The sequence below is a fragment of the Bemisia tabaci genome, chromosome 6, assembly GCF_918797505.1.
Source record: "Bemisia tabaci chromosome 6, PGI_BMITA_v3".
Taxonomy (NCBI): Eukaryota; Metazoa; Arthropoda; class Insecta; order Hemiptera; family Aleyrodidae; genus Bemisia; species Bemisia tabaci.
This window is the reverse complement of record NC_092798.1, coordinates 7,738,218-7,765,732: the sequence shown is the minus strand read 5'-3', so window position 1 is coordinate 7,765,732 and position 27,515 is coordinate 7,738,218. Positions and strand designations below refer to the sequence as shown.

The 27,515-nt window shown below is 39.4% G+C and overlaps 1 protein-coding gene across 1 annotated transcript; it reads right to left on the bottom strand.

Annotated features, from left to right (window-relative positions):
- Window positions 1–5,907: 5,907 nt before the first annotated feature.
- Window positions 5,908–11,546, bottom strand: LOC140224763 (uncharacterized). The gene has a single exon (XM_072301289.1). It carries the CDS (start codon window positions 11,175–11,177, stop codon window positions 9,132–9,134), a length of 2,046 nt encoding a protein of 681 aa, XP_072157390.1. The 5' UTR covers window positions 11,178–11,546; the 3' UTR covers window positions 5,908–9,131.
- Between the last annotated feature and the right edge of the window lie 15,969 nt (window positions 11,547–27,515).

Here is a 27,515-nt window from a genome sequence, read left to right as displayed (position 1 = left end):
CGTTAGGTATATAATTGAATTGCTTGTCAAATTCTGAGGTCAATTATATTTCATTGTAATTTATACTTCCTTTTTTCCCCCTTCATTTTATTTTTCGTATCGAGAAGTCGAGGTTTTGTTGATTTCTTCGGATTTCGATTACTGTAACGTAACTTCTCTTCTATTCGGCCGATTTTTATGAATGAGGTCTCTTTTTATTTGTGTTTTAACGGAGAGTAAGGAAAACATTGCTAAATACACGCGAAACAATTTTTTTTGAAAATTGGATGAATCCTAGCGTGACGGTGAAATGGTTAATGAAGCGTGAGTAATTGGGGTACGGGTATCGGCCGCGTTGGGACCCAAGACGGCCCAAGGCCCATTGTTCTTCGTGACGCCGACGCAGTGATCAGGAGCGTGGGGACGAGAGGGCTGAGTGGACTCCTGTATGAGCCACGTTTAGCAAATGGTCTAATGAGTCTCGAGGCTCATCACAGATTGCACTTACCACTATCCTACTGGCCCCGGCTATCAGAGCAAGGAGTACCAACTTTTGAAAAGCCTAACAGTGGTGTGGAGATCTGTCAAAGCAACGTTATGAACGAAACGGAAGAGTAAAATTCTCATTCCTAGAGTGTCGGCCTGGTCAGCCATCCTCGAATCAGTTCGCTTGCTTCCGCTTATATATGCATATTTTAAATCAGCGCGCCCTACTCTTAGGCTTTTTTTAAAAAAACCAAGTAACGTAGACTCTTGGTATTCACTGCACATAAACTAGCGAGCCCCAGAATGAGAAACAACTTTAAATCATAATTATTGACGGATAAATAAACTTTTTACACGCTTTGGAAAATCTCAGAAGTTCGCGGTAGTCACTTTTCGGTAAGGAACTAAGGGACTCGGTTATTGTATCGAGCAGGGTTCGAAACGATCGCAAAGGCGGTATACTACGTATACGCGCCAAAATGGAGCGATCTTATTGGTGGAAGCAATGGACAAAGGAGGTAAGTGACTGTCTAGCATCTAACGGCAGCGGCTACCCAACCGAGACCCTTTCGACCTCGGTTTTTTGACAACCTCAACGACCGTTGGTCCCAACCAATAGTATCGGTCCATTTTCTCTTTATCTTCTTTGAATATTATAGCCTGTCATTGTTAAAAATCAGTCCACTGAGGGAAAATGCGTTATGAAAATTTGAACGTTTCCAAAGTGCCTCCTTTGGATAAATTATTATTATACTAAGGAAATTGAAATACGCCTTTTACATCACAGGCGCGGTGTGAATGATTGGCTATCGATATCTCCCCATTTGAAGCCGTGGTAAAGACTCGATTATAAAGGTTTTAGTCGCGAGCACCCTGTTTATCAGAGTGTCAAGTATTTTCTAATTTTGAAAAATCCTGATATTTTATAAAAAATTCCTGATTTTTTCGTTTTGAAAATTCCCGATATTTTCCTGATTTTCGAAAAAGTTATATTTATTACATAAATGCATGCGGAAACTAAATTTTCTGATAAGGCTCATATGATTAGAAACAAGCATAAATACAGTATAAAATAAGTTTAAAATACAGGCGCTGAAGATGGACGGGAAATTTTGATTTCGCAAAGGCGGCGACACTGCGATGAGGCCTTCACTACACGACACAAGCGCTACGGGTAAGAAATTATTATCGGAAACAAAGACGGCGCGACGACTACTGGCACGGTAGGCAAAAAGCAGTAAGACTTTTCCGCTAAGGAGATTCGCGTAAGAAAAATTCCTAAAAAAAAAAGTCCGATTTTTCCGATTTTCCTGATTTTTTCCTGATCGGCCAAAATTCCTAATATTTTCAAGTTTTTCCTGATGCAAAACCTGCACCTTGTACATCGACCCTCTCCCATGGGTTTAAATGACAGATCAATTGATGTATTCCAAAGCACACCACACCAATGTGAGCATATTTGTTTTCTCGTCAAAATTAGTTGGAGAATAATTTGATGGACACGTTAGAAAGTATTTCCATTTACAAGTTAAAATTCACTGTTAAATACTCTTCGTGATTCGGATTTCACACTCATCATAAAATCTAATTCGACTCAAATCAAAGCGGTTCCTAAGTTATTTTTACCAGGCTTGGCAATGAAGCAAGATTTATCAAGTGAATAATTATTGGACTACATTTTGCAATTGTGACTAGCATGCCTGGCTCATTTTAGGAACAGAATACGTGTCCTTATTTTCCTCATACATACAGGGGCTTTATGGATGGGCTGGAGATAAAACTTCCTGATTACAATATTTAGTTCAATTTTTTTTCTCCACTTCGTTCAGGGACACTGCGTTAAGAGGTGACACGGGGTTTGGGTAAAATAAAACAGTACGTACTTTTAAGCAACGCTCATAAGATTTCGACGGCTGCCTACACCAGACATAATTAACTATGGTTTTACCTACAGCAGTAAATCGGCATTTATTGACTTCAATGTGAGGTATAAAAGCTGATTTCTTATTCCTGAATTGATTCTAAACTTTTATAGTAAGTTCAACGTTTTTCACTTGAAATTTTTAGGATAGCATATTTTCTGTGATGCGCTGATTCTTTACCATGCCGTGTGATCTTGAAACACTCAATGACAAATGAAATTTTTTATGCATTTAATTGGGTAATTGGGCGTATTTATACCAAACAGAACTATGTGCGGGTGTAAAAGATTGGGTGTGCTCGTTAGTTCTCGGGCGTTAAAAATGCATGGGAATAATAAAGCGCCAGTGACGTCAGCGGCAACGAATCCGTTTCCGTTGTCGCCAACAGAACACACAGTTCTGTTGGCTGAATTTGACGGCCCACTTTTCTATTTCACTTTAAGGTATAACGCCCTCTGACCTTATTGTTTCTTATCCACCTCGACAAGAGCACACCCCCATCTTTCCCTCCCGCGAATAGTTCTGTTTGGTAGAAATACGTGCAATTAAAAATGCTCCGGCGCACAGTGGATCGAGTCAATAGGAGAGGTCGGACAGTATTTGGAATCTTTAAACGCTTAAAACTATGTTTATACAAAACTTTGGGGCTTTGAAAGTTGTTCCATTGGTTTCCTCAAGAAATTTTCTTGTGGAGGCACCCCTTGAAATTTGAAATGTGACGAAATAACCGTTAAAATTTTCAGTTTTAGTCAAAAATTTCATACCGAATCCGACCTCTCTAATTGACTCGATCCACTGTGCGGCGCCGGCCATAGCGAGAAAAGTGTATTATTTGCACAAATATCAGCGCACGCGCAAGTTATACCAGAAAATATCGACAGATCAAAATAATAGAAAGACTCGTATAATGTCCACGCATTACGTAAAAATGATTTTTGACGGTATTCCTCACTTATAGAAAGTTGGCCGGTTAGCAGTCAGTAGTTAGTTTTTATTTATCATGCTTCTACAATATTAACGCAAAAATAATGCACTGAGGTATAGAGGAATCAGGTTCATTTTACTTTCTCTTCAGACTAACCTTTGAAACTTGACAAATCATTCGTTTGGATATTCCAAATTTGATACAATTCAGATTTAGTGGGGGGGGGGACTGGGAAAGAGAGAAGACGAATAAAATTGTCGATTAAAAACAGCTAAAGGTGAAGAAATATCATAGATATAATAGATTAGATTTTCATTCTTAATATGAGAAAATATTGAAACATTTTCATTCTAAGTCTAAGATCTAAATCTAAATTCAGCAGAAAAACAAGCAGTGAACTCCAACACAATGTGTTGATAAGGCGCGTCATTAACTCGCACATATCAACCCCTTTAGTTTTTATTTACAGAGATTTCAAAAAAGGCAAGCAGCACAACAAGAGAATTCACGATCCAACACTGCAGGGTCAACAACGCACCTTGACGAGACCGTGTATTGTGAATCTAGAAAGCTGTTCGAACAAATTTAAGTTTTTTGATCTGCCTCAAGCAAAATTTTATCAGATTCTTGAAGAAAAGTGCTACGGAAAAATTTAAGCGCAGAAAGGAAAAATTCTGTCGAACTCCTAGAAGATAAAGTCGATTTAAAGGTATTTTGGGGCTAAAATACCCAAATCACCGGTATTATAAATCCCGTTCTATTATTGAAAAGAAATTGACTCGATATAAATGAAATTGTAATAAATATGTCTTGATTTTGTTATTTTAAACGTCTTTTCATGCAAAGAAGCTCAACCATGTCCATGTTTTATTCATTCATGAATTGAAAGTAAGCAATCCACATCCCGAAAATCTACCGATTCGCCGTAAAAAATCGCAGAAACTTGATATACCAGGTCGATGTACCCACTCTTTGAATTTACCAATCAATTTAGTGAGTGCACGTATGTGAAAGTCAAAATGCTATAGTCATTTTGGGTGCATTCATTTTTCATGAAACAATTGTAAGTAATTTCAATCCCGAAAAACCATAAATTTTCCGTAAAAAATCGAAAAAATCAAAATATGTTGACTCCCTGACGTGAAAATTAAATTCTACGTGTGAAAATACTTATGTATCGATATGCTGAACAGAATGCCCGCCTCTCCTCGTAATTTACAAACCGTTCCTATACCCATCTCAAAATTTTTCTCAGAGCTTTGTGTTATTATCTGCTTCCATTTAAACCCCGGTTTGATGGCCGAATCGGCTGCCCAAAAAGCAAGCCATTTTTGAAGGGCTCTATGAGAAATTCGTGATATTATCAGCTCTCAGGAAATCACCCCATGGGTAAAATTGCTGGTATAAATTTTCGAGTGCTTAAAATAATCGTATTCAAGAAACTATGGAGTCAATTTCGTTTTAATAATATAACGGGATTTACCTGTCTTCAGGTCAAAACTCATACAAGGAAGTCCCTTGCAAGAGGCTAATTTTTTGTAATTTCACTCAATTTTTTCTCCTTTTTATAATTGAATTGCTTGTCACATTCTGAGGTCAATCATATTAAATTGTAATTTATACATTTCTTTTTTTTCTCCTTCATTTTATTGTTTGTTTGGAGAAGTTTTGTTGATTTCTTCGGATTTCGAATACTGTAACTTCTCTTCTATTTGGCCGATTTTTATGAATGAGACCTCTTTTAATTCGTGTTTTAACGGAGAGTAAGGAAATAATTGCTAAAAACTCGCGAAACAATTTTTTTTGAAAATTGGACGAATCCTAGCGTGACGGTGAAATGGTTAATGAAGCGTAAGTAATTGGGCGAGGGGCTGAGGATCCCGGCATCGCTTGGCAACCGTCATTAGCTATTGTTCGTCGAGACGCCGACGCAGTGAGCAGGAGCGTGGGAAAGAGAGGGGTAAGTGGATTCTTTTATGAGCCACGTTTAGCTAATGGTCTAATGAGTCTCGAGGCTCATCACAGATTGCACTTACACAGATTGCAATATCAGAGCACGGGTACCAACTTTTGGAAAGTATAACCGAGGTTACAGATCTGTCAAAGCAACGTTTTGAACAAAACGGAGGAGTTAAATTCTCATTTCGAGAGTGCCGACCTGCTCAGCCATCCTCGAATCAATTCGCTTGATTCTGCTTATATATGCATATTTTAAATCAGCGCGTCGCATTCTTAGGCTTTTTTTGAAAAAACCAAGTAACGTAGACTCTTGGTATTCACTGCACATAAACTAATGAGCCCCAGAATGAGAAACAACTTTAAATCATAATTATTGATGGATAAATAAACTTTTTACACGCTTTGGAAAATCTCAGAAGTTCGCGGTAGTCACTTTTCGGTAAGGAACTAAGGGACTCGGTTATTGTATCGAGCAAGGTTCGAAACGATCGCAAAGGCGGTATACTACGTATACGCGCCAACATATAACAGGAGGTGAAACACTAATTACTTGCTAAACATGACAATCTGAAGGCGGAAAAAGTGAAAACTTATACGGTAGGTATACTTAACAAGAGGATACTGTACAACTATGTGAAAAGATATTTATTTTAAGTATACAAGGAAGAATACCTGAAAAAACTCTCAACGACTCATACATATGCTAAAAAGCCTATCATTTCAGAACTTCTGATATTTAAAGCTTCTTATGTATTGACACAGCATTAATTTGAAATCACCGAAGACTATACTCTAATGAAGATAACATCAGAGTCAATTTTTTTATGAAAATTGCGCAAAGAACTTCGACCGGACAGCCTTTTCACCCGCAAGTATATTGAGGATATCTTCTTATATAAAATTATTTTTTTAATGAAGTAAGATTGGGTGCAGGGAATAATCACTAACTCCAAATCAAACACTTGATGCCGTCTTTTTACTTGAATGTTTATTAAAACAATGCACCTTTAAATCAAACTCCCGTTTATAAGATGCATTACACTCATTGTATCTAAACGGTCTTTCACTCGTATGACAAATCATATGCTTCGAGACCTCATCCTTTCGTTTAAAAGATACATTACACTCATTGTAACTGAACAGCCTTTCAATCGCATGACTGATCATGTGACAACACACCTCATCTTTAGTTTTAAATGATGCATTAAACTCACAGCAAGCAAACGGTTGAAAGCCCGTATGACCGCGAGTATCATGAGGATATCTTCTTTAATAAATATATGTTTTTAATGAAGTAAGATTGGGTTCAGATAATAAACACTAACTGCAAATTAAACAATTAATGCAGTCTTTTTACTCGAATGTTCCTTTAAACAATGCACCCTTAAATCACACCTCCACTTATAAGATGCATGACACTCATTGCAACTAAAGGGTCTTTCATCCGTATGGGTGAGTATATGATTCTGTAAAAGACGACTTTCTTTGAAAGATGCATTGCACTGATCGCAACGAAATGGTTTTCCATCCGTATGAGTCATTATATGCTGACATAAATCACTCTTACGATTAAAAGATGCATTACACTCACTGCAAATAAACAGTTTCAAGCCCGTATGACTCATCACGTGACTAACCAAACCGTCCTTCCTTTTAAAAGATGCATTGCAATTGGTGCAACTGAACGGTCTTTCATCTGTGTGGATGAGTTTATGTTTCCTTAAATAACGCTTTGTTTTGAAAGATGCATTGCACTGATCGCAACTGAAGAATTTTTCATCAGCATGAGTCATTATATGCTCACGTAAATCACTCTTTCGATTAAAAGATGCATTACACTCACTGCAAGTAAACGGTTTTAAGCTCGTATGACTCATCACGTGACTAACCAAACCGGTCTTCCTTTTAAAAGATGCATTGCACTTAGTGCAACTGAACGGTCTTTCATCCGTATGGAGGAGTCTATGATTCTTTAAAATACACTTTGTTTTGAAGGATGCATTGCACTGATCGCAACTGAATGGTTTTTCATCCGTATGAGTCATTATATGCTTACGTAAAACACTCTTTTGATTAAAAGATGCATTACACTCACTGCAAGTAAACGGTTTTAAGCTCGTATGACTCATCACGTGACTAACCAAACCGTTCTTACTTTTAAAAGATGCATTACACTTAGTGCAACTGAACGGTCTTTCAAAGAATTTAGAGTCCCCCTTTTCTATTTCACCTTAAGGTATCACGCCCCCTGACCACATTGTTTCTTATCCACCTCGCCACGAACGCACCCCATCTTTCCCTCCCGCACATAGTTCTGTTTGGTATAGAAATACGTCCAATAAAAAATGTTCCGGCGCACAGTGGATCGAGTCAATAGGAGAGGTCGGACAATATTTAGAAACTTTAAACGCATTTAACTCCGTTGATACAAAACTTTGATGTTCTAAAGGTTGTTCCATTGGTTTCCTCGAGAAATTTGCTTCTGAGGGCAGTCCTTGAGATTTGAAATGTGTCGAAATAAACATTAAAATTTCCAGTTTCAGTCAAAAATTTCATGTCCGACCTCTCTAGTTGACTCGATGCACTGTTCGGCGGCGCCGGCCGTAGCGAGAAAACGTATTCTTTGTACAAATATCATGGCACGAGTAAGTTATACCAGAAAAAATCGACGGATCAGATTAAAGGACTCGCATAATGTCTACGCATTACGTAAAAATGATCTTGACTGTTTTTTTCACCTATAGAAATTTGGTCAGTTACTAGTGAGTTCGTAGTTTTTACTTACCATGCTTCTACAATATTAACGGAAAAAGAATGCGCTGAAGTTTAGAGGAATCAGGTTCATTTTACTTTCTCTTCAGACTAACCTTTGAAACTTGACAAATCATTCGTTTGAATATTCCAAACTTAATAATATACAGATTTAGTTGGGGGGGGGGGGGGGCTGGGAAAGAGAGGAGATGAATAAAATTGTCGATTAAAAACAGCTGAAGGTGAAAAAATATCATAGATATAATACATTAGATTTTCATTCTTAATATGAGAAAATATTGAAACATTTTCATTCTAAGTCTAAGATCTAAATCTAAATTCTGCAAAAAAGATACAACAGGAGGTGAAACACTAATTACTTGCTGAACATGACAATCTGAAGCCAAAAAAAGTAACAACTTAAATGGTAGGTCTGTATACTTAACAAGAGGATACTGTAAAACTATGTGAAAAGATATTTATTTTAAGTATACGAGGAAGTTTACCTGAAATAACTCTGAACAACTCATACAAATGCCAAAAAGCCTATCATTTCAGAACTTCTGATATTTAAAGCTTCTAATGTAATGACACACCATTTATTTTAAATCAGCGAAGATTCTACTCTAATGAAGGTAACATCAGAGTCAATTTTTTATGACAATTGCGCAAAGATCTTCGACCGAACAGACTCTTCACCCGCGAGTATATTGAGGATATCTTCTTGAATAAAATTATTTTTTTTAATATAGTAAGATTGGGGGCAGGGAATAATCACTAACTCCAAATTAAACACTTAATGCCGTAACGGGAGTTAACGGAAGTTAACGGGAGTTTTCCCGTTTTTAAGATGCATGGCACTCATTGCAACTAAAGGGTTTTACATCCGTATGGGCGAGTCTATGATTCTTTAAACGACGCTTTTCTTTGAAAGATGCATGGCACTGATCGCAACTGAACGGTCTTTCATCTGTATGGACAAGTTTATGTTGCTTTAAAACACGCTTTGTTTTGAAAGATGCATTGCACTAATCGCAACTGAATGGTTTTTCATCCCTATGAGTCATTATATGCCTACGTAAATCACTCTTTAATTTTAAAGATGCATTTCACTCACTGCAAGTAAACGGTTTCAAGCTCGTATGACTCATCACGTGACTAACCAAACCGTTCTTACTTTTAAAAGATGCATTGCACTTAGTGCAACTGAACGGTCTTTCATCTGTATGGACAAGTTTATGTTGCTTTAAAACACGCTTTGTTTTGAAAGATGCATTGCACTGATCGCAACTGAATGGTTTTCCATCCGTATGAGTCATTATATGCTGACATAAAACACTCTTACGATTAAAAGATGCATTACACTCACTGCAAGTAAACGGTTTCAAGCTCGTATGACTCATCACGTGACTAACCAAAACGTTCTTACTTTTAAAAGATGCATTGCACTTAGTGCAACTGAACGGTCTTTCATCTGTATGAACAAGTTTATGTTGCTTTAAAACACGCTTTGTTTTGAAGGATGTATTGCACTGATCGCAACTGAATGGTTTTTCATCCGTATGAGTCATTATATGCCTACGTAAAGCACTCTCTAATTTAAAAGATGCATTACACTCACTGCAAGTAAACGGTTTCAAGCTCGTATGACTCATAACGTGACTAACCAAATCGTTCTTCCTTTTAAAAGATGCATTGCACTTAGTGCAACTAAACGGTCTTTCATCCGTATGAACGAATTTATGACTCTTTAAAATTTGCTTTGTTTTGAAAGATGCATTGCACTGATCGCAACTGAATGGTTTTTCATCCGTATGAGTCATTATATGCTTACGTAAAACACTCTTTTGATTAAAAGATGCATTACACTCACTGCAAGTAAACGGTTTTAAGCTCGTATGACTCATCACGTGACTAACCAAACCGTTCTTACTTTTAAAAGATGCATTACACTTAGTGCAACTGAACGGTCTTTCATCTGTATGGACACGTTTATGTTGCTTTAAAAGACGCTTTGTTTTGAAACATGCATTGCACTGATCGCAACTGAAGAATTTTTCATCAGCATGAGTCATTATATGTTCACGTAAAACACTCTTTTGATTAAAAGATGCATTACACTCACTGCAAGTAAACGGTTTCAAGCCCGTATGACTCATCGCATGAACAACCAAATTTTTCTTCCTTTTAAAAGATGCATTGCACTTAGTGCAACTGAACGGTCTTTCATCTGTATGGACAAGTTTATGATTCTTTAAAATTTGCTTTGTTTTGAAAGATGCATTGCACTGATTGCAACTCAACATTCCGGATCGCGTCTCAACATTCCTCTGCAGCAACGATGATCCTGAATGAGCTGCGTCGAAGTTGTGCGGGTCTCCTCTGCTAACGGTGGTAGAATATTCATCGGAATTTCCTATGTTTTCAGGAGGAGGTGCTGTTGCGTCCGTCAGCTGTGCCGAACTTCCGGAATTCTCTTTTGAACGCAAAAGTGCCTGCCCAGATTTCGACGGTACGTTCCCCCTCGAGTTATTCGGGGTATCTCCGTCGAAAAGCGCAAGTCCGCCGTCCTCGCTACAATATTTGCACTCGCAAGATGCAGAATTAATATGAGCTTTCCCAAGTCGACGATCGGATCTGGAGAAAAGATCCAGAATTTTCACGGAGAGCTTCTTTGATTTTACCAAGTCAGATTCTGAAATGGTTACAGCAATGCTGCTCGATTCATCATTCAGGTTCGTAGCACGGACTTTTTCGACTTTGAGTACAGTTGGGACGAGACACTCGGTCACGAAACCAACTTTTTCATCCAGATCCTCTGCCTCAGATATTAGAGGCATCTGAGACGATTCATCCTCTATTTTGACACTACTGTGCAGTAAAAGCGCTGGCGATGAGTATTCATTTTCGCTGTCAGCTTCCTCTTTGATCAGGGGAGCAAACGGTTCTAGACGCTTGAATTGGGGTGGTATCGATTCGGCATGGTCAAAAGTTGCGAGAAACCCACCTTCACTGACTTCGGGGTGCAACCCTTCTTCGATTGATTCCCGTTTGATTTTGGGATCGTCCAGTTCGGGTGCCGTCATTCCAGAGGGTAAGTTCATTTCAGTTTTTTCAGCTGACTCGATGGATGAGCCTTTGCTCAAATCTTTCATAGCGATTTCTTCGGCTCAAAATTGAGAGTGTCATCGACGGATACCCACAAATATGGATGTGAACGTCCGCGGCGCAGTGGCATATCTGTGAGCAGAGGTACAAGACACGCGAGCATTACTTATGCGGTTAAGTAAAAAATTAAAATTGAAAGAAAAAAACACTAAAAAAGTTCACTCTGGAGTAAAATGAATTGAAAAACCGGTCGCTCGGATTGAAGTTGCGGGTGTCGACAAGTACTGCCGTTCTAAGGAAGAGGACCGTATGTACACTCGACAGCTGCCAAATTTACATCGATAAAATGTTTAATTTCGAGGAAAGTTACAAATATTTTCTCTTGAAATTTCTAGATAATTTAAATCTAATAGCCAATTAAATTCTCCGGAAAAATGGAAAAATGTAAAAATGTTGGTGGAAAAATGTTAACGGATTTCCCTGAAAAGTCGAATTTTAACGAAGACAATTCGGCGACGTCTGACGGCTCATACGTCCTTCCTTGGCGCGGCAGAGGAGGAGGAGGTTTTTGTGGTCCGCGCATTTACCGTTGAATGAGTGTGATTTTAAGATTTTCATGAATTAACTACTACATCATTGAGATGCGGTAAATCTTTAATTTAACCTTTCCCTCCTCCCACCCCTAAAAAGTTAAAAAAGACCGCCATTACGAAACACAAATGCAAATTTTTCCGAGATTCTGAGGAAAATCAGTTTTGATGGACTCCTAAGTACCTGCTAGTAAAATTGCAGCTAGAAATATTCATTTATATTTGAGTTATCTTCCATACCCTTCTCCTGACTTTAAAAAGCTCCAATGTACGCTTTGAATTCAAAAGGAACTATGTCCATTATGACTTCAGCCCTATCATGCATGTATTCCTATGGATCTCAGGGTTCATCAAAAAATGGCGATAGTTTATTTCGATTTAATTAGCTTCAATTGATCGCCATGACGATATGCGTTGGTAGAATTTGCTGATAACTATAATAAGAAACTAGTGATAGTGGACCTCTGACTGCCATTAAAATTTCAGCTTAAAATATTCCAATTTTACTGGAGCCACCAATTTGGTGGCGGGGAAGCAGACTACCGATTTCTTTGCTTCGAAGACAGAAGTTCACTGAGCTGAAATTTGAATATCAGGAACTGAAGAGATCCTTCGTAAAATTGGGTTTCGCAATTTATTAGGCGCTCGTACAAATTCCTAATCGGCGGCGTCTTTACGGTTAAATCAAACATTTTCCCAGCGTAAATCTCGACGGAAACGGGGGCAGAAAATAGCAGCGGCGGTAATTGTCACCTCGTGCATTTATCCAACAGCCAAAGAGCGTCGCTCGGTGGGTATGATTCTCGGATTGATGGATAGGACAACCGGATTTCGATCTATGGTCGGTCGTACAGCCCACTTGTTGAGTTTCCAGTCGAATTCATTTCCAGGGAATAAAAAAAATTAAAACCATTGTCTATCCCTCCTTGGTAAATGAACAACATGCTCAACCATCTCAGGGTACCGTACCTGGCCACATGCAGGAAGCAGAGGCGGGCAGAATCTGTCTGCGTTTAAAGTGTGACATTTATTTTTTGGGGGACAGGGACGATTTTTGTCCTATGAGGGAGTTTCTCTAGATTTTTGAAAATGGACCACCAGACAAGGTACGAATTTCAGCATTCTGATACATGTTTCTCAATCAAAATTTCACGTAGAACACGATACGCACAACGAAAATTGCCAAAATCAACTCCTGACTAAGATATTTAATGATTCTTGATGCGTGAATTCAGACCACCCGCTCATGAAAACTCAATGCTCTACGTGATTCACATCGCGCGCTAAATGTTTATCATGACAGTCTCTGCGATGTAAAAATCTTCAACTTCAATCTTGACACTTTGGCTCAGCTATAGCAAATTACCAATAGTTTGAACAACACATGGTGGAAAATGAACATTGCTCGATTGAGAAGCTTGCTGAAACCGTTGTAGTGCGCGATTTGACTCACGTAGAGCTTTGAGTTTCTTGTGAGCGGGCAGTTCAAATTCCTCGTAATCAGTGCGAAATAAAAACGTTAATATCTTCGTTAGAAAATAATTTCGGTAATTTTCATAGTGTGAATCGTGTTCTACGTGAAATTCTGGTTAAGAAACATGTATCAGATTGCTTAAATTCGTACCTTGTCTAGTGGTCCATTGGGTTACTCCTAACAACTTAAGCCCTCACCATTCCTAATACAATGTTGAAACGGGGCCCCAGCAAGAATATCGATCGAACAAAGAGTTCGACTCCGATCAATTTTTCCGTTTTTCGCCCTTTCTTCCCCTCAGAGGAATTGGATCCTTTGCGAGCCGAAAGGTCCAATTTCACAGGCGCTGACCGTCACTACTGCTATTCTGCCGTGCTAAGGAGCATTGCAGTCCACTTACCGAAGTTGCGAAGTTCACCCTAGCAGCATTATGCCTACGCGGCGCGTATGAATCGGCACCGCTGTGACCCCGTGCCCCCCCCCCCCCCCCCCTCTCTGGGACGAAAGTAGGGTTTCCTCATTTCAATAGGCCTCTAGGTATTTTTGTCAGTAACTATCAAGTTGTCTATATTTTGGCACATTTTACAGCCGAAAAACGAAATACCGCGGATCGACCTCTAATCGCCTCGTTTAAATCAATGTAATTTCTGTGGAGATACTCAGCCTCAATTCGGCGCGTCTTAATAGTGACGGAGGGCGAAAATATTTAGCAGATATCATATTTAGATGGTACGGAACGGAACTAGGGGGCGTCCCACTTTCCTGGGCGAAAAAAAACTAGAAATGATGAAAATTCAACGTGTTTTTTTTTTCCTGGAGGATGACAATACTTCCTCTCTACCCTATGGGAGCGAGAAAGTGAAAAATTGCTCATGTTATATTGGACCACCCTAGCGTTTCCGTGCCGCAATTTGCACGTGAGCCCTGATTTACATAAGGATGAGTCCACGCTTGAAAGCCTGTGCCACATTATCGAAATACTCCATCAAAATGTCAAGCTCGAGTGCTGTGATTGGTCCGAGTCATCGAATAAGCCAATCACAACACTTGACCTTGATATTTTGAAGGCTAGCTTTGAAAGTGCGACACAGGCTTATTCTGCTGGGTACACGCTCAAATTCACATCAATTTCCGATCAAATGGTGACTGGTGCGCACCATCTACCATCAATTTCTGCGGTCAGCAAAAATTTGATGGTAGATGATGGAGCTGTGAGGCTCATCTTTCATCTGATTTCCACACAACCGTGCTTATTTCATGCTTATTTCAATCAACACGCTGTTTTAATTAATTTTACTCATCAATCTAGCTAACTCCCGACCGCTATCTTGGTCATCATTTTGATCGGAATTTGACGGAAATTTGAGCGTGTAACCAGGCCATTATGGGACGCGTGCGGAGATTTGTTGGAATACGCCTTTTACATCACAGGCGCGGCGTGAATGATCGACTATCGATATCTCCCCATTTGAAGTAGTGGTAAAGAATCGATTGTAAAGGTGTTAGTCGCGAGCACCCTGTTTATCGATCCTTTTCCATGGGTTGAAATGGCGGATGAATAAGTAGATCGTTAAGTACGCCACGCCCCTGGTGGGGATCTGAAGTCTACAAACCACTTTGGGCGTCATCGGATGGCAAGGAAATCAAACTGTCTGTGGTAATAATTTTCTTAATGATATCGAAACGTAGTGGAACGTATCGGTCGTAGTGGCTTGGATTCGATTGGGCTAATCACAAAATCATAGAGGCAAACTACGCGCCCTTTCGGTAGCTACCAAGTGAGGCGAGACGACCATAAAATTGAGACACCCTGTACAGAGTTATAACTGAGCAGAAGTTTTTCGATTCACACTCACGGAGAAAGTTGTCACATTGAGCGGACCCAAAAGAATTTGTTTCCCTCTTTTGAAAGCAGCCTAAAAAATTCATGATTAACATTTCCCGCGAAGGATCAACGCCACACAAAAATTAGTTGGCACTCGAATGCGATAAAACGTAAATGAACTACTGAGCATGGTAGGAAATTAAGCCTTCAGTGGCGAGGCGTGAAGGATCGATTATCGGTATTTTCCACATTTGAAGCCATGGTACAGAATCGATTATTAAGGTGTTCGTTGCGCAATGCGAACACCTTGTAAATCGACCCTCTTCCATGGGTTTAAATGGACGTATTTCTATCAAACGGAACTATGTGCATTATGACGTGAGCCCTGGTATGCATGTATTCTTATGGGTCTCAGGGCTCATGAGTTAATGCACATAGTTCCGTTCGACAGAAATTCATCCAAATGACAGATCAATCGATGTATCGCAAAGCACGCCACACCACTGTAAGCATAATTGTTTGCTACTTGTACTGTAACTTTTGCTATGCGCATCGCATTTTACGTGAAATTTTGATTCAGAAACATGTATCAGAATGCTGAAATTCGTACCTAGTCTAGTGGTCCATTCAGCGCGTCTTAATACTGACGGAGGGCGAAAATATTTAGCAGATATCATATTTAGATGGTACGGAACGGAACTAGGGGGCGTCCCACTTTCCTGGGCGAAAAAAAACTAGAAATGATGAAAATTCAACTTTTTTTTTTCCCCTGGAGGATGACAATACTTCCTCTCTACCCTATGGGAGCGAGAAAGTGAAAAATTGCTCATGTTATGTTGGACCACCCTAGCGTTTCCGTGCCGCAATTTGCACGTGAGCCCTGATTTTCATAAGGATGAGTCCACGCTTGAAAGCCTGTGCCACATTATCGAAATACTCCATCAAAATGTCAAGCTCGAGTGCTGTGATTGGTCCGAGTCATCGAATAAGCCAATCACAACACTTGACCTTGATATTTTGAAGGCTAGCTTTGAAAGTGCGACACAGGCTTATTCTGCTGGGTACACGCTCAAATTCACATCAATTTCCGATCAAATGGTGACTGGTGCGCACCATCTACCATCAATTTCTGCGGTCAGCAAAAATTTGATGGTAGATGATGGAGCTGTGAGGCTCATCTTTCATCTGATTTCCACACAACCGTGCTTATTTCATGTTTATTTCAATCAACACGCTGTTTTAATTAATTTTACTTATCAATCTAGCTAACTCCCAACCGCTATCTTGGTCATCATTTTGATCGGAATTTGACGGAAATTTGAGCGTGTAACCAGGCCATAATGGGACGCGTGCGGAAATTTATTGGAATACGCCTTTTACATCACAGGCGCGGCGTGAATGATCGACTATCGATATCTCCCCACTTGAAGTAGTGGTAAAGAATCGATTGTAAAGGTGTTAGTCGCGAGCACCCTGTTTATCGATCCTTTTCCATGGGTTGAAATGGCGGATGAATAAGTAGATCGTTAAGTACGCCACGCCCCTGGTGGGGATCTGAAGTCTATTTGTATTCATGTCATGTATTCTTATAGTACGGTGGGTACGATCAAAATCGACGATTTTTTGATTGGAAATTGCCACTTCGGGAGGTCATACTAGATGAAAAAATAAAAGTTTTTGTCCGTAGAACCACTTTCAAATCCGTGCAGGATCCAAGATGGCGGCCGTTAAAGATGGCGGCCAAGCGCTTTTTTGAAGTGCTATATCTCTGTTGCTAATTGTCCGATTTTGATTTTCTTTTTTTTAAGTGAGAGCTAAAAGGGCCTAGAATATGAATAAATTATAACAAATTCAATTTTGCCAACAATTTGTCCAAAATTTTACAAAAAATTTTTTCCTTGAAAATTCCTAAAATTTCAAAGCAAAATAACTTTTAACTGAGCAGGAAAATTGATATTTTCTCTTCAGTAAAAGAGATGGGTCTTGATTTCGCGTTTAATTTGATACCAAAACCATTTTTGTGCTACGAGTAGTTAGCCCGCGAGAGCCATTTAAGTATCTCGCGGTCGGCCGCGGCGCGCGATTTCCACCCCGCGTTCATGGCCACGGGCGCGCTTCACACGTGTAAAAGGCGCTGTATCTCTCCAGCCGTTCGTTCGATTTTCAAACTTTTGGTCTCGTTTGAAAGCTACTATAAAGACCTTTTCAAATAATGTGCATTTTTACATTTACCTTTAAATAATTTGCCATATTATGAAAAAATACGTGAATTTTTCAATTTCGATCATCTTAACAGCCGTTGATTTTTTGTTTCTGGGCGCAATTAGAGCCCTTTATTTTCTTGAGGTGGATAGAAGATTTTCTGACCTTCAAAACGATACCAAAACCTTTTTTTTGTGACGAATAGAAAACGCGTGAGGACGGTTTTGGTCGCGCGCTCGGGTAGAGGTTCGCAACTTATGCGCCGTGCAACCTCGCGTCGGCCCGCGTTCATGCGCTACAGAACTGGAATATTCGCTGTTTTTTGATCATTCATCGCAAAATTTTCATGAAAATTGTTAATTTTGGAAAATCCTTTCATACCCTCTTGAGACGAAGTGAATACCTATAATAAAAAAATAAATACTCTGGTTAACATGATAAATATGAAAAAATGTATAACGAACTAATTACTATTCCTTAAGTTTTTATGAGATGGAGATGGATGAAACCGCAACAAATTTGATTCTTTATTTGATTCATTACACTTTTAAACGACGATATATTGCCGATAATCAGCATTCTCATGGAATTTTAGGAACGATTTCTACAATTTTCTCGCTTAGAGGTGAACTCTACTATTTAATTAAAATTGATCGCAAAATGATCAGCGGGCTTAGAATCCTTCCCTACAACCAAGTGCATAGTGCACGTGGAAAACTTTTCCGATGCAACAGCGGCGTTTTTCCCTCTTTCGTCCTCAAAGGCACTTCCAGATGCCTGTTTTCAAACCCTGGAAAAATATACCTGCATGTCGCCTCTATTTTTGGCGGTAAATAGAGGTTTTCTTAGCAGGTGCAGGGGTGGATATCGGTTTTCTTAAATTAAGCTGTCCTCAGTACGAAAAATCAGGGAATAAGCCCCTGCATCTGCTGAGAAAATTTCTACTTACACCAAAATTATGGAACTTCATAATTTGCCCCCCACAAAAGGTGCATTAAAGCAGCACACCCTTTGCGCTGCTGACCAGGTAAGGTATGTTTGGGAACGCGCTTTGTCTCCAGAACAAGAAATTCCTGGGCGTGAGGGGTACGAGTTGATCGAATAGAGAAGAAGCTGTTCACTCATCTGGTCAAATCTTCTTTCCATTGGGAACGACTGTCGGGAGATTGTTAAATGCAATTGCAAGTCTGCCTGCATAAAGAGATGCTCCTATGTTAAAGCTCAAGTTCAATGCACTTTTATCTGCCCGCAATGTTCTGGAGGTGCTCCTATTAGTCATTGCAGTAATAGTTTAACAAAAGTTATTATAAATTGCACCTCCAGAACATTGCGGGCAGATAAAAGTGCATTGAACTTGAGCTTTAACATAGGAGCATCTCTTTATGCAGGCAGACTTGCAATTGCATTTAACAATCTCCCGACAGTCGTTCCCAATGGAAAGAAGATTTGACCAGATGAGTGAACAGCTTCTTCTCTATTCGATCAACTCGTACCCCTCACGCCCAGGAATTTCTTGTTCTGGAGACAAAGCGCGTTCCCAAACATACCTTACCTGGTCAGCAGCGCAAAGGGTGTGCTGCTTTAATGCACCTTTTGTGGGGGGCAAATTATGAAGTTCCATAATTTTGGTGTAAGTAGAAATTTTCTCAGCAGATGCAGGGGCTTATTCCCTGATTTTTCGTACTGAGGACAGCTTAATTTAAGAAAACCGATATCCACCCCTGCACCTGCTAAGAAAACCTCTATTTACCGCCAAAAATAGAGGCGACATGCAGGTATATTTTTCCAGGGTTTGAAAACAGGCATCTGGAAGTGCCTTTGAGGACGAAAGAGGGAAAAACGCCGCTGTTGCATCGGAAAAGTTTTCCACGTGCACTATGCACTTGGTTGTAGGGAAGGATTCTAAGCCCGCTGATCATTTTGCGATCAATTTTAATTAAATAGCAGAGTTCACCTCTAAGCGAGAAAATTGTAGAAATCGTTCCTAAAATTCCATGAGAATGCTGATTATCGGCAATATATCGTCGTTTAAAAGTGTAATGAATCAAATAAAGAATCAAATTTGTTGCGGTTTCATCCATCTCCATCTCATAAAAACTTAAGGAATAGTAATTAGTTCGTTATACATTTTTTCATATTTATCATGTTAACCAGAGTATTTATTTTTTTATTATAGGTATTCACTTCGTCTCAAGAGGGTATGAAAGGATTTTCCAAAATTAACAATTTTCATGAAAATTTTGCGATGAATGATCAAAAAACAGCGAATATTCCAGTTCTGTAGCGCATGAACGCGGGCCGACGCGAGGTTGCACGGCGCATAAGTTGCGAACCTCTACCCGAGCGCGCGACCAAAACCGTCCTCACGCGTTTTCTATTCGTCACAAAAAAAAGGTTTTGGTATCGTTTTGAAGGTCAGAAAATCTTCTATCCACCTCAAGAAAATAAAGGGCTCTAATTGCGCCCAGAAACAAAAAATCAACGGCTGTTAAGATGATCGAAATTGAAAAATTCACGTATTTTTTCATAATATGGCAAATTATTTAAAGGTAAATGTAAAAATGCACATTATTTGAAAAGGTCTTTATAGTAGCTTTCAAACGAGACCAAAAGTTTGAAAATCGAACGAACGGCTGGAGAGATACAGCGCCTTTTACACGTGTGAAGCGCGCCCGTGGCCATGAACGCGGGGTGGAAATCGCGCGCCGCGGCCGACCGCGAGATACTTAAATGGCTCTCGCGGGCTAACTACTCGTAGCACAAAAATGGTTTTGGTATCAAATTAAACGCGAAATCAAGACCCATCTCTTTTACTGAAGAGAAAATATCAATTTTCCTGCTCAGTTAAAAGTTATTTTGCTTTGAAATTTTAGGAATTTTCAAGGAAAAAATTTTTTGTAAAATTTTGGACAAATTGTTGGCAAAATTGAATTTGTTATAATTTATTCATATTCTAGGCCCTTTTAGCTCTCACTTAAAAAAAAGAAAATCAAAATCGGACAATTAGCAACAGAGATATAGCACTTCAAAAAAGCGCTTGGCCGCCATCTTTAACGGCCGCCATCTTGGATCCTGCACGGATTTGAAAGTGGTTCTACGGACAAAAACTTTTATTTTTTCATCTAGTATGACCTCCCGAAGTGGCAATTTCCAATCAAAAAATCGTCGATTTTGATCGTACCCACCGTACTATTATGGGTCTCAGGGCTCATGAGTTAATGCACATGGTTCCGTTTGACAGAAATTCATCCAAATGACAGATCAATCGATGTATCGCAAAGCACGCCACACCACTGTAAGCATAATTGTTTTCTCGTCAAAATTGGATGGAGAATAATACGGTGGACACGTTGAAAAGTTGTAATTTCCATTCATAAGTTAAAATTCACTGTTCAATACTCTTCGTGAGTCGGATTTCACACTTACCGTGAATTCTAATTCTACTGAAATCAAAGCGGCTTATAAGTAATTTAACCGGGCTGGGCAATGAAGCAGGATTTATTCAGTCAAAAATTCGACAACATTTTGCAATTGCAGTGACTAACGTGCCTGGCTCATTTTAGAAACAGGGTACGTGTCATTACTTTCCTCGAGCATAGAGGATTATAGGGCCTTTATGGATCGGCTGGAGATAACAGTTCCTTATTACAAAATTTAGTTCAATTTTTACTCCCTACTTCGTTCAGGGACACTGCGTTAAGAGGTGACACGGGGTTTGGGGTAAAATCAAACATTATAAACTTCCAAGCAACGCTCTTAAGACTTAGATGCCTGCTGAACCTGACGTGCTTAACAATGATTTTACCTTTAGCAGGAAGTCTGTATTTATTGGCTTTGATGTGAGCTATAAAAGCTGATTTCCTAATCCTGAGTTGATTCTGAACTTTTATACTAGGTGTAACGTTTTTCACTTGAAATTTTTATGATGGCATATTTTCTGTGATGCGCTGATTCTTTACCCTGCCGTGCGATCTTAAAACACTCAATGAAAAATGAAATTTTTCATGCATTTAATTGGAAAATTGGACGTATTTATATACGAAAAGATCGCGCGGGTGTAAAAGATTGGGTGTGCTCATTAGTTCTTGGGCGGTAAGAATTCATGGGAAAAATAAAGCGCCAGTGACGTCAGTGGCGACGAAACCGTCTATGTTGTCGCCCTTCATCCGCTTTAACTCAGTAGCCATGTCTACAACGCTCTTCTGCCATGCCCAATTGACCCTGGCTCGTGAGTCCCGCATTCAATTGGCACATAGTTCTTTACGCAGAATTTAGAGTCCCCCTTTTCTATTTCACCTCAAGGTATCACGCCCCCTAACCAAATTGTTTCTTATCCATCTCCCCACGAACGCACCCCATCTTTCCCTCCCGAGAATAGTTCTATTTGGTAGAAATACGTCCAATTAAAAATGTTCCGGCGCACAGTGGATCGAGTCAATAGGAGAGGTCGGACAATATTTAGAAACTTTAAACGCATATAACTCCGTTTATACAAAACTTTGAGGTTCTAGATGTTGTTCCATTGGTTTTCTCGAGAAATTTTCTTCTGAGGGCAGCCCTTGAAATTTAAATGTGTCGAAATAAACATTAAAATTTCCAGTTTCAGTCAAAAATTTCATGTCCGACCTCTCTAGTTGACTCGATGCACTGTTCGGCGCCGGCCGTACCGAGATAACGTATTCTTTGTACAAATATCATAGCACGAGTAAGTATAACCAGATAAAATCGACGGATCAGATTAAAGGATTCGCATAATGTCTACGCATTACGTAATAATGATCTTGACTATTTTTTTCACCTATAGAAATTTGGTCAGTTACTAGTGAGTTGGTAGTTTTTACTTATCATGCTTCTACAATATTAACGCAAAAAGAATGCACTGAAGTTTAGAGGAATCAGGTTCATTTTACTTTCTCTTCAGACTAACCTTTGAAACTTGACAAATCATTCATTTGGATATTCCAAACTTAATAAAATACAGATTTAGTTGGGGGGGGGGGGGGGCTGCGAAAGAGAGGAAGCGAATAAAATTGTCGATTAAAAACAGCTAAAGGTGAAGAAATGTCATGGATATAATAGATTAGATTTTCATTCTTAATATGAGAAAATATTGAAACATTTTCATTCTAAATCTAAGATCTAAATCTATATTCAGCAGAAAAAGATACAACAGGAGGTGAAACACTAATTACTTGCTAAACATGACAATCTGAAGGCGAAAAAAGTGAAAACTTATACGGTAGGTATACTTTTTTAACAAGAGGATACGGTAAAACTATGTGAAAATGTATTCATTTTAAATGTACGAGGAAGTTTACCTTAAATAACTCTAAACGACCAATACATATGCTAAAAAACCTATCGTTTTAGAACTTCTGATATTGAAAGCTTCCTCTTTAATGATACAGTATTTATTTTAAATCACCGAAGATTATACTCTAATTAAGATAACATCGCAGTCAACTTTTTTATGAAAATTTCGCAAAGAACTTCGACCGGACAGCCTTTTCACCCGCAAGTATATTAAGGATATTAAATAAATGTATTTTTTTCAATGAAGTAAGATTAAGTGCAGGGAATAATCACTAACTCCAAATTAAACACTTAATGCCGTCTTTTTACTCGAATGTTTATTAAAACAATGCACCTTTAAATCAAACTCCCATTTATAAGACGCATGACACTCATTGCAACTAAAGGGTCTTTCATCCGTATGGGCGAGTCTACGCTTCTTTAAACAACCCTTTTCTTTGAAAGATGCATTGCACTGATCGCAACTGAACGGTCTTTCGTCTGTATGGACAAGGTTATGTTGATTTAAATAACGCTTTTTTTTGAAAGACGCATTGCACTGATCGCAACTGAATGGTTTTTCATCCCTATGAGTCATTATATGCCTACGTAAATCACTCTTACGATTAAAAGATGCATTACACTCACTGCAAGTAAACGGTTTCAAGCTCGTATGACTCATCACGTGACTAACCAAACCGTTCTTACTTTTAAAAGATGCATTGCACATAGTGCAACTGAACGGTCTTTCATCTGTATGGACAAGTTTATGTTGCTTTAAAACACGCTTTGTTTTGAAAGATGCATTGCACTGATCGCAACTGAATGGTTTTTCATCCGTATGAGTCATTATATGCCTACGTAAAACACTCTTTAGATTTAAAAGATGCATTACACTCACTGCAAGTAAACGGTTTCAAGCTCGTATGACTCATCACGTGACTAACCAAACCGTTCTTACTTTTAAAAGATGCATTGCACTTAGTGCAACTGAACGGTCTTTCATCTGTATGGACAGATTTATGATTCTTTAAAAGACGCTTTGTTTTGAAAGATGCATTGCACTGATCGCAACTGAAGAATTTTTCATCAGCATGAGTCATTATATGCTCACGTAAATCACTCTTTTGATTAAAAGATGCATTACACTCACTGCAAGTAAACGGTTTCAAGCTCGTATGACTCATCACGTGACGAACCAAACCGGTCTTCCTTTTAAAAGATGCATTGCACTTAGTGCAACTGAACGGTCTTTCATCCGTATGGACGAGTCTATGCTTCTTTAAAATACTTTTTGTTTTGAAACATGCATTGCACTGATCGCAACTGAATGGTTTTTCATCCGTATGAGTCATTATATGCCTACGTAAAGCACTCTTTAATTTAAAAGATGCATTACACTCACTGCAAGTAAACGGTTTCAAGCCCGTATGACTCATCATGTGACTAACCAAACCGTTCTTCCATTTAAAAGATGCATTGCACTTAGTGCAACTGAACGGTCTTTCATCTGTATGGACAAGTTTATGTTGCTTTAAAACACGCTTTGTTTTGAAAGATGCATTGCACTGATCGCAACTGAATGGTTTTTCCATCCGTATGAGTCATTATATGCTGACATAAAACACTCTTTACGATTAAAAGATGCATTACACTCACTGCAAGTAAACGGTTTAAAGCTCGTATGACTCATCACGTGACTAACCAAACCGTTCTTACTTTTAAAAGATGCATTGCACTTAGTGCAACTGAACGGTCTTTCATCTGTATGGACAAGTTTATGTTGCTTTAAAATTTGCTTTGTTTTGAAAGATGCATTGCACTGATCGCAACTGAATGGTTTTTCATCCGTATGAGTCATTATATGCTTACGTAAAGCACTCTCTTGATTAAAAGATGCATTACACTCACTGCAAGTAAACGGTTTCAAGCCCGTATGACTCATCGCATGAACAACCAAATTTTTCTTCCTTTTAAAAGATGCATTGCACTTAGTGCAACTGAACGGTCTTTCATCTGTATGGACAAGTTTATGATTCTTTAAAATTTGCTTTGTTTTGAAAGATGCATTGCACTGATTGCAACTCAACATTCCGGATCGCGTCTCAACATTCCTCTGCAGCAACGATGATCCTGAATGAGCTGCGTCGAAGTTGTGCGGGTCTCCTCTGCTAACGGTGGTAGAATATTCATCGGAATTTCCTATGTTTTCAGGAGGAGGTGCTGTTGCGTCCGTCAGCTGTGCCGAACTTCCGGAATTCTCTTTTGAACGCAAAAGTGCCTGCCCAGATTTCGACGGTACGTTCCCCCTCGAGTTATTCGGGGTATCTCCGTCGAAAAGCGCAAGTCCGCCGTCCTCGCTACAATATTTGCACTCGCAAGATGCAGAATTAATATGAGCTTTCCCAAGTCGACGATCGGATCTGGAGAAAAGATCCAGAATTTTCACGGAGAGCTTCTTTGATTTTACCAAGTCAAATTCTGAAAAAGTTACAGCAATGCTGCTCGATTCATCGATCAGGTTCGTTGCATGGACTTCTTCGACTTTGGGTACAGTTGGGACGAGACACTCGGTCACGAAACCAACTTTTTCATCCAGTTCCTCCGCCTCAGATATTAGAGGCATCTGAGACGATTCATCCTCTATTTTGACACTACTGTGCAGTAAAGGCGCTGGCGATGAGTCTTCATTTTCGCTGTCAGCTTCCTCTTTGATCAGGGGAGCGAACGGTTCTGGACGCTTGGATTGGGGTGGTATCGATTTGGCATGGTCAAAAGTTGCGAGAAACCCACCTTCACTGACTTCGGGGTGCATCCCTTCTTCTTCGATTGATTCCCGTTTGATTTTGGGATCGTCCAGTTGGGGTGCCGTCTTTCCAGAGGGTAAGTTCATTTCAGTTTTTTCAGCTGACTCGATGGATGAGCCTTTGCTCAAATCTTTCATAGCGATTTCTTCGGCTCAAAATTGAGAGTGTCATCGACGGATACCCACAAATATGGATGTGAACGTCCGCGGCGCAGTGGCATATCTGTGAGCAGAGGTACAAGACACGCGAGCATTACTTATGCGGTTAAGTAAAAAATTAAAATTGAAAGAAAAAAACACTAAAAAAGTTCACTCTGGAGTAAAATTAATTGAAAAACCGGTCGCTCGGATTGAAGTTGCGGGTGTCGACAAGTACTGCCGTTCTAAGGAAGAGGACCGTATGTACACTCGACAGCTGCCAAATTTACATCGATAAAATGTTTAATTTCGAGGAAAGTTACAAATATTTTCTCTTGAAATTTCTAGATAATTTAAATCTAATAGCCAATTAAATTCTCCGGAAAAATGGAAAAATGTAAAAATGTTGGTGGAAAAATGTTAACGGATTTCCCTGAAAAGTCGAATTTTAACGAAGGCAATTCGGCGACGTCTGACGGCTCATACGTCCTTCCTTGGCGCGGCAGAGGAGGAGGAGGTTTTTGTGGTCCGCGCATTTACCGTTGAATGAGTGTGATTTTAAGATTTTCATGAATTAACTACTTCATCATTGAGATGCGGTAAACCTTTAATTTAACCCTTCCCTCCTCCCACCCCTAAAAAGTTGAAAAAGACCGCCATTACGAAACACAAATGCAAATTTTTCCGATATTCTGAGGAAAATCAGTTTTGATGGACCCCTAAGTACCTGCTAGTAAAATTGCAGCTAGAAATATTCATTTATATTTGAGTTATCTTCCATACCCTTCTCCTGACTTTAAAAAGCTCCAATGTACGCTTTGAATTCAAAAGGAACTATGTCCATTATGACTTCAGCCCTATCATGCATGTATTCCTATGGATCTCAGGGTTCATCAAAAAATGGCGATAGTTTATTTCGATTTAATTAGCTTCAATTGATCGCCATGACGATACGCGTTGGTAGAATTTGCTGATAACTTTAATAAGAAACTAGTGATAGTGGACCTCTGACTGCCATTAAAATTTCAGCTTAAAATATTCCAATGTTACTGGAGCCACAAATTTGGTGGCGGGGAAGCAGACTACTGATTGCTTTGCTTCGAAGACAGGAGTTAAGTGAGCTTTTGAAAATCAGGAACTGAAGGGATCCTTCGTAAAATTGGGTTTCGCAATGGGCCTGTTGCAAACTTTTGCTAGAGCAAAACTAAGAGTTGTTTCTTACAGATAATGTCTCAAAAATCACGATGAGCGCATCGGCAAAGTCTGAAATGCACTCATAACTTCACAATCTGCCTAAGAAATTTGCGGTTTTTTGAGCTTCCCGCTTCGAAAACGATACTACGGTACAGTTGAACATTTTGTTAGAGGAGTCGTTTCATTGGCGGCAATACTCATCATGGCCGACGCCAGTCCGCCAAAACACGTTTGATGGGACGAGATAACATCTGAACAGGATTAAACCAGATAACAATCGGCGTGTTTACGTTTATATTTTCCTCGCCCGCCTTAATTGATCTTGAACTCTCCTCGAATTACTCGCGGAACTGCGCAAGCGTCGGCCATGATGAATATTGCCGACGATGGAGGGACTCATCTAACAAAATGTTCACCTGTGCAGTAGTATCGTTTTTGAAGCGGGAAGCTCAAAATAACGCAAATTTCTTACGCAGATTGTGAATTTATGAGTGCATTTCAGACTTTGCCAATGCGCTCATCGTGATTTTTGAGGCATTATCTATAGGAAACAACTCCTCATTCTGCTCTAGCAAAAGTTTGCAACAGGCCCATTAATTCAGCGCAAGTTCAAATTCCTAATCGGCGTCTTTACGGTTAAATCAAACATTTTCCCAGCGTAAATATCGACGGACATGGGGGCAGAAAATAGCAGCGGCGGTAATTGTCACCTCGTGCATTTATCCAACGGCCAAATAGCGTCGCACAGTGGATCGAGTCAATCAAAGAGGTCGGACATGGAGTTGTTGGCTAAAAGTGCAACTCTTTATGTTTTTTCCGTCACATTTTAAATTGTAAGGGGTGATTCTGGAAGAAAATTTCACG

Coding starts and splice junctions, on each gene's coding strand:
- LOC140224763 (XM_072301289.1), bottom strand. CDS start 11,177: ATGAAAGATTTGAGCAAAGGCTCATCCATCGAGTCAGCTGAAAAAACT.